The sequence below is a fragment of the Aspergillus saccharolyticus genome (assembly GCF_003184585.1).
Source record: "Aspergillus saccharolyticus JOP 1030-1 unplaced genomic scaffold BP01scaffold_65, whole genome shotgun sequence".
Classification (NCBI taxonomy): Eukaryota; Fungi; Ascomycota; class Eurotiomycetes; order Eurotiales; family Aspergillaceae; genus Aspergillus; species Aspergillus saccharolyticus.
This window is the reverse complement of record NW_020290675.1, coordinates 94,850-112,170: the sequence shown is the minus strand read 5'-3', so window position 1 is coordinate 112,170 and position 17,321 is coordinate 94,850. Positions and strand designations below refer to the sequence as shown.

Below are 17,321 nucleotides of genomic sequence, written 5' to 3'. Positions count from 1 at the left end.
AGAGAGAGAGAGAGAGAGGGAGAGAGAGGGAAGGGGAGGGGGACAGTGCGAGACCGCCTCATTTACTACTACTGACTACCGAATACTGCGGGATATGTGATGACCTTGTCTATACGCTCTTTCATTGCTGAATTTTTGTTTTTTTCCCTTTCTATTTCTGCATGCACACATGACTCCAGAGACTCGTACATAAATAAGCTTTTGAACCACAGAGAGAGAGAGAGAGAGAGAGAGAAAGATAGAACAGGAAACAAACCTTTGCTCCCACGAGGAATTGACTGATCCCCAGAAGTACGGAGTAGATTGATTGCATATCTCGTCCCATACATTCCACAATAGTGAATACTGACCAACCTCTTGGGATATTCTGGTGATGATCATCTTGTCCTTAAGCTCAATCTCTTCTCTGCCAGGGATATTCCTTAAGTGCTCTACAATTACCGGCATGTCGATGGCCCACTTGGCCAGTTGCGCGGGCGCGCAATGCATCAAGCCATGTTTAAATTTCCAGCTCAACTGTCAGGACGCAAGTCAGTTGATTGCGAGTCAGGGACCACAGTTTCAAGTTCGGCTGGTGGGTAATCGCTCTGCAGGAACCGCGGCGAGAGGCTGGTGGTATCTCCAGGAACCACCATCGAAATGTTACTCTTCCAGCATTCCACACTGACGATAACTTAAAAAAGGCCAAGGATACATCACCCTGATGAGACGAGTAAACAAATGCATAAGTACTGCACACCCAAAAGCATGAACCAGAGAGACAATAGCAGTGGTGGACTATCCTAATTATACACTGGTGAACTCCGAGCACAGATTGGTCGCTGGGCCCATCCCCTTGCCGAGCGACCACCGGCCGTTCATGCAGGAACCAGGCATAGTACCTACATGGGTTCTGAGCCGGTGCCCCATTTATAGTTCCTCATTAATGTACCTCTCACGATTCTCCAGTCATCAGGGTTCCAGGTGCACCTCATATGTGGGCTGCCCAGCAGCACATTCCTTCATTTTGACCACCCATTGCTGGAGTGGAAGGGTGATTGATCGACGGTGCCTATCTAGCGATGATGACTGGCTGGGGAGAAACGGTAGCCGTGACTTCGTATACTCTTTAGTGCTGGGACAACCTTCCGGGTTATGATCCGCCCGTCGCGAGGTACGGAGTACCTTTCACCAAGTTCGGGACCGTCCCAGAAGCAGGACCGGATGGATCCAGGGGTCAGCGGAGTGAAAGTGGAAAGGTTGGGGCAGACATTGAGAAAGCGAAGAGGGGAAAAGGGGGGGAGCGCTGGTTCAAGTTCCCCCAATGCGGATCGATTTAGCCATGAGTGCGTGATCGGGCAATCTTCAACGGTGCAGGTGAATGAAAGAATAAATGGTTGGATGGATGGATGACCAGGCGGAAATTGCGGGCTGCTATTATTGTCTAGTACGTAGAAAGGAGTCTGGGCAAGGGCACGCGCATGCATGGGGCGCGGGATGGGCCCTGCCAATTTCGATTCCACCGACTACATACAACTTTGGAAGTACTATCGGAAGCTGGCTGTCTGGCCACCGAGTCTGGCGCCTTATTATACTATCATTCTAGTACGGAGTATCAAGCTCTCTTTAGCATCAGTGCACGACATGAAAAACGCCTAATTGCCAACAACTTCTTCCATGCCTTCGGTTAGATTTATGATCTTCGGTCGTCGAGCTTCTGCAGCAGCTTGGCATGAGCATGGTCAAGGGTAGCCCGCAAGTTGTGGACATGATTACTAAAACTAAGTCCTCTAGTCAAGCTCTGTCGTCTCATCTGTACTAAAGTCCTTCATTCATTCAGAGCACTAATCGAATTTGAAGAATCGAGTAGGTTATTCACTCAAGTACTTACTCCGTATACTCTGTAGCAAATACTGCCACTCTGATGTAATGCCGCCCTCCGCGGCGGTCTGCAGATTAGCGGTCGCCCGCGATATCGATTTTCCGGGCCAACTCGATGCCAGGCGGGATTCCAGCCAAAGCTCATGGGCTACTCTCGAATTACTGCAAGACATCATCATCCGGACCTGTGCACTTCACAGAGGTTGTGCCGACGATTCTAGCAGGACGGGGAGTTGGGGAGCTTTGACCTGATTCACTTTAGTCCCCCAACTGGCAAATATCTCCCTAAGCAGACTGGTGATTTTGCCAGTCGCTTGTTCACTCCCCGCATTGGGCGTCTTCGATCTGCTTCCAGTGCATGCACCGTGACATGATTGTTGATAAGGTGAGAATACACTTGCGTCTCTTCCCCACAATTTCAGATCCTCATCAACTCACCCACCTCTTCTCACTTTACACATCTAACCACTCTCTTCATTTCTTCAGGCGACAGTCCATTTCATCGTACTGGATTGTACATGATGATCATCTGCGCGTAACAACAGCATTGGAACTAGAAATGGAGCAGAATAGTACAGATCACCGCCAGGCCTCGAGCCTCCAATCTGAACCTCGAAAGCATCCCCACAAGTCTGTTCGTGTTGCTTTCGGCCCCGACCTTGAGACTCATATCCCACCTCGCGACTTATCCCCTGCGCCCATTGCCGGACATCACCGATCATTTACCACCGTCGAGGCCAAGCAGCCGCCTGTAATCACGCCGGAAAGACCAACGAGTTCTTCTGCTGGTGAAAACTCGGTTATCTTCGATGTCAACTCACGGCTGACCCTGGATCGGCCTCCCGAGTCCGCGCGACCGACTGCCGCCTTGAAAAGAGCCAGGAGTGACTATGGGCCCCGGGTGGGATTTGACAAGGCTATCAATGGCGACGATGAAGAAGATATTGCTATGCGTCACGGCTGGCAGGAAGAATATACTTCGAGCGAGTATTTGAAAGTCCTGCATTCGGTGAGCAGTCGCGCCATACCCAAGGACCGGGTTATCCTCTAACAGGTCGATACTTTACCAGAATTTCTACATGTATTTCACGGAGAAGCGCCATGAGACGAATGGGATCCCGCGTGACCCCGTTGGAAGCTGGCCCAGTCAGGACTGGCGCATGAAAGATCGTCTCAAAACAGTTTCCGCCGCGCTTGCGATATGCTTGAACATTGGCGTGGACCCTCCGGACGTCGTAAAGACAAATCCTGCGGCAAAGCTAGAGTGTTGGGTTGATCCAACTTCCACCACATCCCCCGGTGGTTCGAACAAAATCATGGAGCAGATCGGAAAGAAATTGCAAGAACAGTATGAGACGCTGAGCTTAAGAACTAGGTACAAGCAATATCTTGACCCCTCCGTCGATGAAACCAAGAAGTTTTGCATCTCGTTACGTCGTAATGCCAAAGACGAGAGAGTGCTCTTTCACTACAATGGTCACGGTGTTCCCCTTCCTACTCAGTCAGGCGAAATCTGGGTTTTTAACAAAAACTATACCCAGTACATCCCGGTCTCACTGTACGACTTACAATCATGGCTCGCGGGTCCGAGTCTCTTTGTCTTTGATGTTTCTCACGCGGGTAATGTCGTTTCCAACTTTCACACATTCGTCGAGAAACACGAGAAGGAAAACATTGAGGCGAAAAAGCGGGATCCGAATGCCATCGTGCAGAACTACGGAGACTGCATCCTTCTCGCGGCGTGTCAGAAGACTGAATCGCTGCCTACAAATCCGGACCTTCCCGCCGACATATTCACCTGTTGTCTGACGACCCCGATTGAGATTGCGCTGCGCTTCTTTATACTCCAGAATCCCCTGCGAACCAATATCTCCATTGATGAATTTAGGGTACCTGGTCGCCTACAGGACCGTCGCAGCCCATTGGGCGAGCTCAATTGGATCTTCACCGCAATTACTGATACGATAGCTTGGAACACATTGCCCCGAGCTCTGTTCAAGAAGCTCTTCCGTCAAGACTTGATGGTGGCTGCATTGTTCAGGAATTTCCTGCTGGCTGAGCGGGTGATGCGCACGTACAAATGTCACCCCATATCATCACCCGAATTACCAGAGACCCATCATCATCCCTTGTGGAAGAGCTGGGACCTGGCCGTTGAGATGGTCTTGTCGCAGCTTCCAGCTCTCATTGATCACGAAGAGGGCCGCAGACAATATGAATATCAGCATTCGACCTTCTTTGCAGAACAGCTCACAGCATTCGAGGTGTACTTGTCCTCTGGTCCCACAGAGAAAAACCCACCGGATCAGCTTCCTATCGTCTTGCAAGTCCTGCTGAGTCAGGCACACAGACTGAGGGCTCTAATTCTGTTGAGTAAATTCCTTGACCTGGGTCCCTGGGCGGTTCACCTTGCTCTGAGTATCGGCATCTTCCCTTACGTTGTAAAACTTCTGCAGTCCGCAGCTCAGGAGCTGAAGCCCGTCATGGTCTTCATCTGGGCACGAATCATGGCCGTCGACCATACCGTCCAGAATGACCTGCTCAAGGACAACGGAATTCATTACTTCATCTCCATCTTGAACCCATCTTCTCCTATTCCTGTTGGCAACGCTAGTGAGCATCGAGCCATGTGCGCATTCATTGTTTCAATCTTCTGCAAGAACTATCCTCAAGGCCAGAATGTGTGCCTCTCCGCCGAGCTTTTTGACTCGTGTCTCAAGCATCTCATGGATGTCGAGAATCCTCTGCTGCGCCAGTGGTCATGTCTTTGTATCAGCATGCTGTGGTCCGACTTCCCGGAAGCAAAGTGGATGGGGATTCGGTGCGCCGCTCCCGCTAGGCTCTGCGAACTGAATTTCGATCCTGTGCCTGAAGTACGAGCTGCAATGTTGCATGCGGTTACTACCTTCTTGGGCATTCCAGACTTGACCGATCAGGTCGCTCAGATTGAGGAGACTCTGGCCATGGCTGTCTTGCCCATGGCATCCGATGGCAGCGTGTTAGTGAGGAAAGAACTATTGGTCTTCTTTTCAACATTCGTCAAGCGCTACCAGAATAAGTTCTTAATTGCCGCATACGAGGAATTCCAGGACGAGAAGCAAAACCTGGTCTCGAAGTTGAAACAGGCGGGCTCACGGGCCCCCAGCCAAAAGGAGGTATCAGATGTTCCTGTTAACGGCGCCGCAGTCTCCAGTCGAAAGTCGCCGAGTCTCTCACGAAATACCACTTTTGGAACCATCTGGAAGCAAATGCTAATTCTCTCTGTTGATCCCCACCCTGATATCGCCCAGGACGCAGGCGTGATCGTCGACTACATTCACATCTGCCTCTTGGACTCGCCGATGGCTTTGTTGACTAACAAGATCCGAGACGAAATTCTGGACCTATCTAATCGGGTATCTCAGACGTTGCAGGTCGAGAAGCCAGAGTCGAAGAAGATCGCGCCCCCACCGACACCTCCCGCAGTCGCTCCTCCCAAGCAAGAAGGTTACCTTTCACTAAGCATCAAACGGACTGCAAGTGTGGCTGCTTCGCTAAAGAACTTAGCCTTCGGCGGTTCGAATGCGCCCGAAACCCAGCCACCCCAATCTCCCCAGTCTCTAACCGCACCCAAGAGTCGAATGCCTATTACGCCGCGAGGACGAGCCCCTCCCGAATGGACACGACCCCCGGAAGTGAACGACCAAGTTGCTCCCGCAACAGCCTATAATCAAGCGCCAACTCCTACGTCGCGAGGATTTGAGCCTCGGGAACCTTCTGCGGTCCCATCTATTCCCCTAATGAGTCGATTCCTGGACTGGTCCACTGAGGTAAAATCAGAACTCCTTCACCTGATGAGCGATAAGATTCACTACGGATATGAGCAATTTCTCACCCATCTTCAGTACTTCCGGGAACCCCAGATGAAGCCTAATGAACCCGACGAGCCCGGCAGCGCCGATTACAACGAACGCCTCTGGAGACGAAGTCGCAATGAGAAAATCATCTCGGAAACCCAGCCCCTGAAAGGTAAAGCGGGCAGCAGCCGATGGGACAATTCATTGTCTCTTCTGTCTAATAGCAGTCAGCCTCTGAAAATGTGCTTCCATCAGTTTGAGGACCACATCGCAGTTGCGGATGATAAGGATACAATCGCGTAAGTCTCTCCCGTGACAGGGTTTGCCCCGATCATGCTCTAAGCTATTGATAGAATTTGGGATTGGCAAAGACATAAGCGCCTCAACCGCTTTTCGAACGGTAACCCGGCTGGTTCCAAGATTAACGAAGTTCGATACATCAATGAAGATGACCAAGCTTTGTTGATGACAGGCTCATCCGATGGTGTCTTGAAAGTCTTTAGGAACTATGAGTCGGCGCATGACGTGGAAGTCGTTACCGCCTTTAGAGCCCTACCTGAACTCATTCCCAGCAACCGGAACGCTGGACTTGTTCTGGACTGGCAACAAGGCCAGGGTAAGGCATTAGTTGCAGGTGACGTAAAGGTTATCCGGGTGTGGAACGCTGCTACCGAGGTCTGCACGAATGTAAGTGGTCTTCGGCTCAAGAGGCCGAATGCAGCTGATCAATCCACAGGATATTCCTGCTCGCTCGGGCTCGTGTATCACCTCGTTGACATCGGATCAAGTCGCGGGAAACATCTTTGTAGCGGGATTTGGCGACGGTGCAGTTCGGGTGTTTGATCAGCGTCTCAAGCCCACAACATCTATGGTCAAGGTTTGGCGCGAGCACAAGCAATGGATCACCAACGTCCACATGCAGCGTGGTGGGTTGAGAGAGCTCGTGTCCGGCAGTCGCAATGGAGAGATTAAGCTCTGGGATCTACGCATGGACATGCCCATCTCTACATTCAACGCCACAAACGACACGCTGCGTACATTGAGCGTCCACGAGCATGCTCCTGTGTTCATGGTGTATGTGTTTTCCTGGAGGTCACTAATCTCCTTTGAGCATGAATGGCTTGCTAACCTCATCTCGACAAACCACAGAGGCACGAACCGTCACGAAGTCAAAACCTTCAACGTCGATGGAACCTATCTCTCCACCTTCGAACCGTACTCAAGCTTCCTTCATCACAACCGCTCCTCCCCGATTGCCAGCACCGCGTTCCACCCTCATCGAACAATTTTAGCCTGTGCCGCACTCAATGACCACCATATCAACCTGGTGACATGTTAGATGCGTACACAACATGACAGTCAGCATCACTTTTGCCCGCAACCAATCAGATGAAACATCCCATCCTCTCCTTCTGAACACACCGACTTGAAGGGGACTCTTGCAACTCTCTGTCCTCTGAAACTACCTTTTTACATGCAAAACTACCGCCGTCAAATTCCGCCCTCATCATACCTCAGAGACGAGGATACCCCCCACCATCACTCTCAACACCCTACCCTAACCTGTCTTTTTTGAAGTCTTGCACCTAAACCACCCTTAATATCTCTTTCTCCAGCCCCCTTTCCTTCTTCTCTTCTTGTGTCTCTCCCCCGGCGTAGAAACGGTCGCATGCAGAGTCTGTGCAGCAATTTGAAATCACGTTAGCAATTTGGCGCTATGGCTGGTACAAATTTATCGCTTCGGGATCTTTTCTCCTTTTTTTTCGCTTTCATTGTCTTGATTCTTTAATCATTTCCGTCTTCCTTGCTCTTTTCCCTGGTGTTGCTCGCACAGAGATACTACTCATGCCTGATGTGGCCTCCCTTCCAATCAGTTTCCCTTGCTGTCGAAATGTCCGTGATATGGGATGGAGATAGTAGATAAATGGATCAACTGTTACTGAAGATCGCGTGCAATGGGGATAGGAACAGGTTGTACTTTACAAACAATCTAGTTTAGATTTGCTTGCCTGAGCACAACCCGCCTGGATTATGTGTACGAATTACGTGACGTTGTAGGCTTGATCTAAGATGCACATGCTTCATGGAGTCGTGTGCGGCTGAGATGCGGCAGTCGGAGGGGTTCCATGCTTGTTCTCTGTTCTCTGTTCTCTGTTCATACACTTAAGTCCGTGTTTCGGCCGCTGCAGAGTCACCTGCGCACTGGTTCCGACCTTCGCCTGGGTTTCTTAGCCTTTCAACTTAGACGTGGGACCACCAAGTGGTTTGAAGCTCTACTGACTTGTGGTCTTGTACTCTACTACAGATGAACGATGACCCCTACAACGTGGTGGTGAGAACTCCCAGTTAATTTGCAAGTGGCACCCGCATTCCACAAACATTACCAGTGCTACCATGTTACCTGGAGATTTCCATAGACCGCAGAGCGCCGGATACATCTTAAGAAACAAATTAGTGCCATAGTAGGTTCACATGCACGGTCATAGCATAAACGCGCCTGCATCATGTACGAACAATTTTTTGGTCAAGTCTGTTGCTAAGCATGACTACACGTCCTCATCTCTTCAACCGTCCACTATACAGAGCGTTGATGTTGAGATCTTCCTTAAGCCCAGTGAAAGGATTAGTTGCCGGAAGAGGTTCGGTGCCTGGCAAAACGACTGAAATCGGCACCAGGGAAGATTTTACGATCGGGAGACGTCTCGCAATTGGTGGATAGATCATGTTCGAAAAAGGTACGATGCTTATCAGGATTCGGCGATGAACATTCAGAAGGTGCCGGCGTGAAGTTTGCAAAGTTGTCAGTCTGTTGCCCCCGGTCCCCGAGGACATAAGAAGACAGGTTGACAAGAGCATTGCCAATGAATTCACTCATTTCTTTCGCAGATTCGCACTTCTCGGTCGAAAGTCCTTGGTTTTTGAGTTGCTTACCATATTCCTCGGAGAATAACGCAACCTGTGCACGAAGAGCTTCACTTCCACGATAATCCGGTCGAAACCAAGCATTGGACTCTTCCAGCCTAGCTTGATTCTGGATAATACTATCAACGTACCATGTGGGTCGGTTTGCCATTTGAACATCGGGTTTGTGCAGTCCCGGAGGAGGTTTTAGAGATTTGCTGTTGCTTGTCACCGAGGGTAGAAACCCTGCCCCGTTTGAGTCCCTAATGACGCTTGTCTCATGCGCGCATATTAGAATCTGCTGTTTGATGTAGGCTGAGGCATGTGTCTTGAGATCCAGCGGAGTAACTCCATTGCCTTCATCTCGTACTTTAGATAAAGAGATTGACTCTAGAGATTCTTCAACATCCGAGAAAGATGAGCATGCGCTGAAGTAATCACCCCAAGTAGCAAAGCGTCTTGCTTCATGTATATTCCGAGGCCTGTACCGGGGCATTGGAGGCCAGCTATTAGCTGTACTCACTTTATCAGAGTCCAGGGCAGCTCGTTCAAGTAGGCTCCAGGGAGTAGTCGCAACCTTTCCGGATTCGGGTTTGACTTTCTGCTTTTCAACATTGGCGGACGCTCCGGGAAGGGAAGACACAACAGCGGTGTCATGAAAACTTGCCTGATTGTTATCAGTGCTGGGCGCTTTAGCTGTTCGTGACTCAACTGTATGCTCGTATGCCTCTAATTCTGGTTTTATGTCCCTGGGATCGTCGGCAGCACTTTTCAGCAAAGCATTGACTTCTGCTTTGAAGATCCGTCTCTTGTCGTCAGCGGACAGACCACTACCGGCGTTGCTCGAAAAATCACTCTTGTGCGCATCTGTCGTTTGACGCTGACTGGGAACACGATGTGAAGACTGGAGTGGCCCTGAATACGGAGGTGTTCTAGTCTGTGAGAGGGGAACGACCTTTGAAGTCTGCTCCAAAGCCAGAATCTCTTTAGAGAGATTTTCTGAACTATATGCTTGTTGGGACGCAGACATCGGAAACTGCAGGCCCGATGAGATACGGCGAGACTCGGCGCGCTTGAATCGCTCTTGTTGGACTCTCAAGGATTCATACGGAGAGCGATTGTATGTCTGATCGAAGTTCGCACCGTACAAATGCAGAGATGATGCAGGGGGGCATGATTTCTCAGATGCAGAATCGTGACATAAAGAGCCGGCTCGGGATATACTGCGAGTTGAATGATCACCATGACTGGTAGTATCTCGTTTTTGGAATGGACTCTCTGAAATGCAGCTGCGGGATTGAATGTGTGAGCTTCCATACGAGTAAGTGGAGCTTTTCGAGTAGCTCAAAGGATTCTGTCGAATGTGCCCATCACCAGCACCCAACCAGCCTTGGTCAGATTTTGCTTCACCAAGACTCTGTCTCTCAGGGCGTATAGGTGCAAGGCCTTTCATAGAACCGAGGTCGCTTGCATTTGTATTGTAGAATCGAGAAAGACGCGCCGAAGGTTTGTACTGACTAGTTGCACCCAGTAGAAACTCAGTGTCTCCGCGTTCAACGACAGAATCGAGGCAGGATTCACTAAGGTTGTACCTATTCACACGCGTGGGAGTTGAGGGTTGCTGAACGGTGATATCTCGACCCGTACTGCTAGCGTGGCGCGCAGACGACGGATGCGATGGAGATCTTGATGAACTGAGTGTATGCAATCGAAACATACTTTTATCCGTGTCGAGGACTGAGTCAGACATGATATCACTATCTGCTTGAGTTTCCGCAATCTCGAGTGCTGGCTGATCTCTGTAGGTTTTGGATGCAGTGCTTATGGATTGACGAAAGGTCAGAAAACGGGTTGAGACCAGATCTTGGTCGATACTAGTCGCTGCCCTGTTACCAACTTCAACCGCACTCTCTGACAGACATTGCTTTTGAGCTCGTGCGCCCTTATTCCTCGAGCTCGTCTTCATACACAATTCAAGTAGGGGGACAGGCTGGGAGGACGCAATGTCATCCAAGCTATGGAGCTCATGGTCATCTGTCTGTCCAAGATCTGGGTGGCTGAAGGCAGAGAAATCTTGTTGATGGTAAGAGAACTTCCGTGACGCCATGTCCAGTGGAGGTTGACAGTTTGTTGTTTCCTGAATATGATTCGGTGCTTGAAGGGCGTCTTTGATCAATCCAGACGATGCGGGACACTCTCCTGAAATTGAAGATGCAAGTACACGCGATGGAGACCGATAGCCTTGTACAAGAGACTTTTGTATTATCCTGCTTATAGCAGATGGTCGCGGTGATGGGAGCGAAAAAGATCTTTGTTGACGAGAAACAGGAGTAGTGGGCAGCTGAGGTAGAGGAGGTAACTTAGATCTAACACCAACTGAGTCGAAGGACTGTGCCTTCGAGCAACAGAGAACCCGGGGTTAGTGACAGTCTTCCCATACTGTGAATCATGCAGGCCAGAAAGAACACAAGTAATAAACTCACGCCAATGGACGTCACGTTGTCGAGCCACTTCGAGGTCTGGGTACGTTTGTCGGGGGAGTGTAGATGGTTCAGACCGGCTGGAGCTCTTTCGGGAGGGAGATTCTTGATGGTCACAAAAGCTTTGCCTCTACGACCTCGCTGTCGCTGTCCTGATCAGCCTGTCATTAGCGGGTAGGTTGGTGATGAATGAGCATGTGTGATAGGCACTTTCTAGCAATGCGCATCTTCACACATATTCACACATTCACTGTGCGCTATTCTTTCTCACTTTGGGGGGGGGGAACCACGTACGACGTCTTTGTCTCTTAGGCTTTAGCACCAGCGACATGGCAACAATCTGTTGCTTGGCCCCACCTCTGAAGGTGAAGTTGACGGTGGTTGTGAAGTGTTCTTGGGGAGAATTTCCCTACAATACATCGGGGCGATGGAGAACAGCCATGATTTGAGTCGTGCCTTCCCGGACAATGTGGCAACGCCAACGAAGGACTCAAGTCGGAGACGAAGGTGGAACAGCTGGTTTACAAAGAATTAATATCTTAGAGAGCGGAGCAAGAGATATTGATAAGTATCAGACTAGAAGCATTAACTGAGATATAAGATAGTGGTGACAACAATAAGGTACTATCTGAACTTGACACTCCCATTGTGCAGTCAGCGCGTTAGAAGCATAGAAAACCGAGGAAACACGATACGCTCATCATGAGCGAATTCCTACCGATAAAATCGCTGTGCCCCACCAGCAGAGCGTAGGTTGTCCGATGCCATCATATTGGATCCCATCATGTTGGCACCCAACCGGCCTGAATCGAGCTTACCTCCCGAGTTGAAGTCATCAGCAGCCGCGGTCGGCTCGCCCGCGCCGCGAGTGTTATAGCTACTACCTCCTTCTGCACCCCCGCCGCCGAAGCTTGGTTGAGTGCGGCCTTCCGTAGCAGAAGATGAAAAGGGTCCAGCGGTATCTGGAGCCTCATATTGACTTGACCCACGATTATAGCTACCGGGCTCGACCTGATGCATCCCACCGGTATCACTTGACCCGAATCGCTCAGGGCCAGTGTGCATTCCCGAGTCAGTCATCGCTGAGCCATATTCACCGTGAGCGGTGGTGCTCCCTGCTCCATATCCATACTCAGGTCGTGATCCGTGGCTGCCCAAGGGCTTTGAGTCATAGCCACCAGTGTGTGCTTCATAGGCCGCCGTGTTCTCTCCGGAGCCATAGGTTCCAGAGGTGTAGGGGTCAGCACTAGGTTTCGCACCGCTGCTGCCAGTATGAGCAGCATCGTGTCCAGTACCAGAGGGGTCGTAGGCTCCAGAGCCATAATTCTCGGACTGAGGCTCAGATTGAGAGTCGTCCGTGCCTGTTCACAAGTCAATGGGATTGGAGGCTCAGCTTGGGACATGTGCTTATACTTGATTTGTGACTGTGATGCATGCCGGTGAAGGCGTCTTTAACCTTGTGCATGAATTTGGACATGACGAGCGTTGATGTGTAATCAGGTTAGAAAATGCCTGAGCTTAGAGTAACTACCAGATCAAGTGGAATTGTGCAGTTCTTACTTTAGTCGAGGAGTCGGTTCTGGGTCGCATGTGGTCTAAATAGAGATAGATTCCTTAGAAGCCAGATCGATGGACGAATAGCTCCAACACATCTTCTCAGCAGCGATAAACCCTAAAACCAGTAAATCCAACATGGTACTTGGTTGAACCAAGAATGGTACATCCCTATCCGACTGCTATGACGTTTCAGACATCAGTTATGGATGAAGGAGAATGAAATGGTGAGGGAATGTGAATGTCGTTCACGTCATTTCCAAGCACTCCGGCAATTCCAGAACGTATTGTTCGCAACGGGCACCAGCCACAGTCCCGCCCCCGCCATGGGTACAGCCCGGATGGTCCCACTTTGATGATGGCACAAGAAGTTAAAACTACACCTGCTCAGTGCCCGTCGGTCAGGCATGGTGTGCATGGGGGCTGCCAACAGTGGCCGACGGACCCCCTTGATTGTTCTCACTCTGTGGGAAGACACCTCGTCCTTCAGAGTTGTTTGCGCTAGGGTAGTTGACTCGATTTAAAAGAAGGGAAAGAAAGGGGATAAATGGTGATCTGCAGGACAAAGTGCATCCCATTGGAACGATCGTGGAAGGAAAAGGGACCCTGGAAGTCTCACAAATCAGACATGACTGATGCGGTGCAGGAGAATGCCGATTGCTTGATGGTGAAGTCCTCTGAGGGATTGGAATGTCAGGAGTCTGAGAAAAGCAATGTCTGTGACTCGAGAGGTGGATCCTCGCTGAGGGAGTGAGTGCTTGAGTGGAGCTGGTGATGATCGGCGGGTGGGGGTGAAAACGAGTCGGTCTTGAAGAGGTTAGGTGGGTAGGCTTGGGAGATTTGCTATTCTGTAAAATGTTCAGTCTAAGCTATGAGAAGATAGAGATACCGCATAGAAGGACTAAAAAGGATGTATGGAGTGGTTCAAGGAAGGATAGGAGGGGGTGATCCAAGAACAACAACAATCCCATTCATTGTTGCCTGACTTTTTGGCCTGAGATTCCAGGATGATCATCCCGGTCTTTCTAGCCTCAGGCAGTAATCATCCCGTGACTGGGGGGCTGAGGCTATGCTTGCGTGTCTCAGTGAGAGAAGTGAACGCAAGAAGAGGCCAGTCATTCCTTAATCCTTACTTCTACTACTTCCAATCTCTATTATCACTTACTGACTGTTAATCGTGTTTGTGGCCACACCATCCGTTCTACTCGATAATTTTCATAGGCGACAAGGAAATTGGCGCGCGCGTGTTGACATCCTTCCTTTCCGCCCTCCCTCCCCTCCTCTTTTCTCCCCCTCCCTCTCCGACTTCTCCCTCTCCTCGCTTTCTGTCGCATCCTCGGGGAGGCTTGACCTTCTTTTGTGCGATCAATCTGGGTCTCTTTTGTTTATCATCTATCAGGACTATCACTCCTTCTTCGATGAGTGTGGGTGCTGTCGTCTTGCAGCGACCATCTGACTGGTCATAAGATCCACTCACTCTCTGCCAGCAACCGCAGGGTGCCACCATTACCTAGTACCCCCTCCAATAATTCCAACTCCACGCCAAATCCGATTGTTCCACTGTCTGGATACTGAACGTTGACCGTTGCATATCCTTCATCTCACTTTTGTCGCCCACCATTCCCTGGCAAAAGACGGTCAATCATACTGCATCGCCTGGGGTTCAGAAGCATTGCGTCACCATGCGACCACCACGCTTGATCGTGATTGTGTTTTGCCTGCTCTTCTTTCCGATCCTGCTCACTTTCTTGTCGGCACTAACCACATCTTCCCGCGTCTCTACTCCAAGTTCGTTTGCTGGTCAAGCGACGGGTCTTCATGCCCTTTTCTCCTTCAATCTGCCCTCGTCGCTCTTTCCGCCATCCGCAATCATCAGCTTGACCGATGACAATTCAACTTTTTTCCTGGCCAGACCTGCTGCGTTTGGGCCATTGCTTCCCGACAAGGGCCTGAGCGGTCAACTCTGGATTGGAAGCGGCTTCGGAGAACGAACGACGGCGGGAGCGGAAGGTGAATTAGGCTGCTCAGATATCCCAGGATGGGGTGAAGGTGATTCTCACCAACCAGGCACGGCCGACGGAACTGCGGGTGGACCACGAATTATAACCTCGAGTGAGGGTACGAAAAAACGCGCAGATGCCCACGCAGATGTTGATACCTCTCGTCCGCAGAAGGAGAGAGTAAAAGCCGGCCCAGTTACTGACGACGGAACCGATGATCATCTGCACCATCCGCTTTCAGAGTCTACAGGGACAGATGTCACGGTCATGGAAAAGTCCGGAGACCACTCTTCGAACCTACCCACAGCTCATGCCGATATCCAATCCTTGCAGGAAAGTGCCGAGATCGACGGCAAGGTGGTCTTGCTCAGTCGAGGCGGCTGTGGCTTCCTCGAGAAAGTCAAATGGGTGCAACGTCGAGGAGGCATTGCTCTGATTGTTGGAGACGATACCCGGGGAGGGAGCTTGGTGACCATGTATGCACGGGGTGATACATCTAACGTGACAATCCCTGCCCTGTTCACCTCCCACACTACCGCTCACCTGCTTTCCTCGTTGGTTCCACCTCAGATGGTGGAAAGTACGGAGACGGGTGACGCTACAGCTACACAAACTAGCCAGCCAGGTCATCGCACTTTGGGCAAGCAACAACTTCATACAGCAACGACCACAGCGGGGGCTGCCTCAACTACACCCACTAAGCACGCAATGGATGGGGCTATCGTGGCTCCTGTCAAACCGAAAGGTGGCCTTGTCCATGCTTTGCTGTCTTTTCTAGGTCTGGGTAGCAGTGGGAGACACCCCTGGTTCTCACCAGAAGACAGCCACCGTCCACCAAATAGTGGTAACATCAACTGGGTTATGCTAGATCCATGGGATGATCACTTGCCGACCCAGCCTCAGGCTGATGTCGGCCGCGCCCAAACAAAGGCAGGCAGTGCCACTCCTAATCGGAAGAAACATGGATTGGTCTCGAGCGGCTCAGATGCAGATGGGTTCGTAATTGGGGTCCAGGACTGGCGAGATCCAGACCTTGTTCCCGCGAAAGGCAGCGCTTTGCCGAACCCTACTGCGATTGCAGCAAATACCGAAGGGAGCAGCATTCAAAGCACTGGCAAGGGATCTCAATCCACCGCTGCTGCTCTGAAGGGCGGCAGCATTACGCCGGGTAGCGGCGAGTATCGCACCGTCGACAAGTCTGGTGCTTCGCAGAAAGGAAGTGGTTCTCCATCTCAAAGCACGTATCATGGCAGCAATGGTGAAGAGCAGCCGTCTGGAAACAGCTGGCTTTCTAAGCTCTGGTCAAGTCATGAAGAGCCTGAGACGAGCCGGGAATCCAGCGGCAAGAACATGGATGCCGCAGAAGATAAGATCCGCAAGCCTTCTATGACCAGTAAATCAGACGCGACGACCGCCGATCACGAAGGCTTGTGGGTCACCTTGACGCCAACGAGCATGTCTACAAGCCCGTTCTTCGATACCTTGCTTGTTCTAGTTGTCAGTCCGCTCCTTACATTAACCGTGGTCTACATTCTGCTGTTGCTCCGGTCCCGCATTCGTCGTCGGAGATGGCGGGCCCCGAAGTCCTTGGTGGATCGTCTTCCCGTGCGCACATATCACACCATTACCACCCGGTCTTCCGCCTCAAGCTCACCGCGGTCCGTTAGCCCAGGGCCTGTTTCGCCTACGTCGCCCCTGCTGGGCTCTCAAAGTCACTCGGACATCAAGGGCGCACCCAAAACGTCGACCACCAAGAAGGAGAAGTCCGGCTCAACTCTCTGGCGACGTAAGTACACGGGACGACAGGTCGAGTGTGTTGTCTGCTTGGAGGAGTACGTCGATGGAGAAAGCCGTGTGATGAGTTTGCCTTGTGGGCACGAGTTCCACGCTGAGTGCATGTAAGTATCCTAGTTGATCTAGCTTCTTTACAATTTCTAACGTCGCGCAGCACGCCTTGGTTGACGACGCGCCGACGAACATGTCCGATCTGCAAAGGTGACGTGGTTCGGTCGATGGCTCAGAGCAAGGTTGGTGATGCACGCGATGCAGCCGCGGAGCAGACAGTCGGCGAAAGCGACCATTCTCGCGACCTTGAGTCCCAGCACAGCGCATCCTCGGCTCCGGTTCCGATCACATCAGGCAGCGAGGACGAGCTATCCGACGTGGAACACCGCGCCGACACGGATGCAGGGCTCCTCGAGGCACACGCATCGTCAGCGCCACCCACCTGGCGGAATTATGCAACGTTGAGCTACTCGGCCCTCAGTGGGGATACAATTTGGCACCAAGCACCGGCGGAAGGGCGGCGATAAGCGGCCGCCAAAAAAAACTTGTCTTCCCAGCGTTTGGATTCGAGCACGTGTTGCATTAGCGATGTTTTGATATCAGTGTGGCTTGGCGTTTACGGGTTCAGTGGGCGTGCTGGCGCGGCTCATACCAGGAGCCAGGCACAGTGCTGTCGATGAGGGAAACTGAGTGCGGGTGGCTAGATAGCATTGCTTGCTTACCATAATCATAGCGTCATTTTGATGGTGTACAGAGTACGCTTTGTGTAGTTGACCGCAGCTGGTGTAGTAGTGCTAGGTTTACAATCTCCTGCTACCGGGCCTAGAGTAAACCTGGATATTATAGCTGCAAGATCCAAGTGCCCTCGATCTGAGCACAAAACTCTTATTTCGACTGTCCCAGCT

The 17,321-nt window shown here is 51.2% G+C and overlaps 4 protein-coding genes across 4 annotated transcripts; 2 read left to right on the top strand and 2 right to left on the bottom strand.

Annotated features, from left to right (window-relative positions):
• Nucleotides 1–2,419: 2,419 nt before the first annotated feature.
• On the top strand, nucleotides 2,420–7,035 carry BP01DRAFT_387251 (ubiquitin-binding TORC1 subunit KOG1; the record flags this gene model as incomplete). The annotated part of the gene is made up of 5 exons (XM_025577727.1): nucleotides 2,420–2,869; nucleotides 2,931–5,995; nucleotides 6,050–6,383; nucleotides 6,433–6,770; nucleotides 6,846–7,035. 5 exons carry the CDS (start codon nucleotides 2,420–2,422, stop codon nucleotides 7,033–7,035), a joined length of 4,377 nt encoding a protein of 1,458 aa, XP_025426566.1.
• Nucleotides 7,036–8,319: 1,284 nt separating this feature from the next.
• BP01DRAFT_395790 (uncharacterized protein) lies at nucleotides 8,320–10,704 on the bottom strand (the record flags this gene model as incomplete). The annotated part of the gene is made up of 1 exon (XM_025578422.1): nucleotides 8,320–10,704. The coding sequence occupies one exon, from the start codon at nucleotides 10,702–10,704 to the stop codon at nucleotides 8,320–8,322; it is 2,385 nt and encodes a 794-aa protein (XP_025426565.1).
• Nucleotides 10,705–11,656: 952 nt separating this feature from the next.
• On the bottom strand, nucleotides 11,657–12,713 carry BP01DRAFT_208314 (uncharacterized protein). The gene is made up of 2 exons (XM_025571071.1): nucleotides 12,489–12,713; nucleotides 11,657–12,430 (listed from the first exon to the last, which is right to left on the bottom strand). Exons 1-2 carry the CDS (start codon nucleotides 12,552–12,554, stop codon nucleotides 11,792–11,794), a joined length of 705 nt encoding a protein of 234 aa, XP_025426564.1. The 5' UTR covers nucleotides 12,555–12,713; the 3' UTR covers nucleotides 11,657–11,791.
• A 1,600-nt stretch (nucleotides 12,714–14,313) lies between these two features.
• On the top strand, nucleotides 14,314–17,233 carry BP01DRAFT_351111 (PA and RING finger domain protein; the record flags this gene model as incomplete). The annotated part of the gene is made up of 2 exons (XM_025573828.1): nucleotides 14,314–16,529; nucleotides 16,580–17,233. The coding sequence occupies 2 exons, from the start codon at nucleotides 14,314–14,316 to the stop codon at nucleotides 16,941–16,943; spliced, it is 2,580 nt and encodes an 859-aa protein (XP_025426563.1). The 3' UTR covers nucleotides 16,944–17,233.
• Between the last annotated feature and the right edge of the window lie 88 nt (nucleotides 17,234–17,321).

What these genes read in the sequence shown, in the direction of transcription:
- BP01DRAFT_208314 (XM_025571071.1), bottom strand. Translation starts at nt 12,554, where the DNA reads ATGTCCAAATTCATGCACAAGGTTAAAGACGCCTTCACCGGCATGCAT. An exon ending in ATCACAGTCACAAATCAAGT is followed by an intron (nt 12,431 to 12,488) that starts ATAAGCACATGT and finishes ACAGGCACGGAC; the next exon opens with GACTCTCAATCTGAGCCTCA.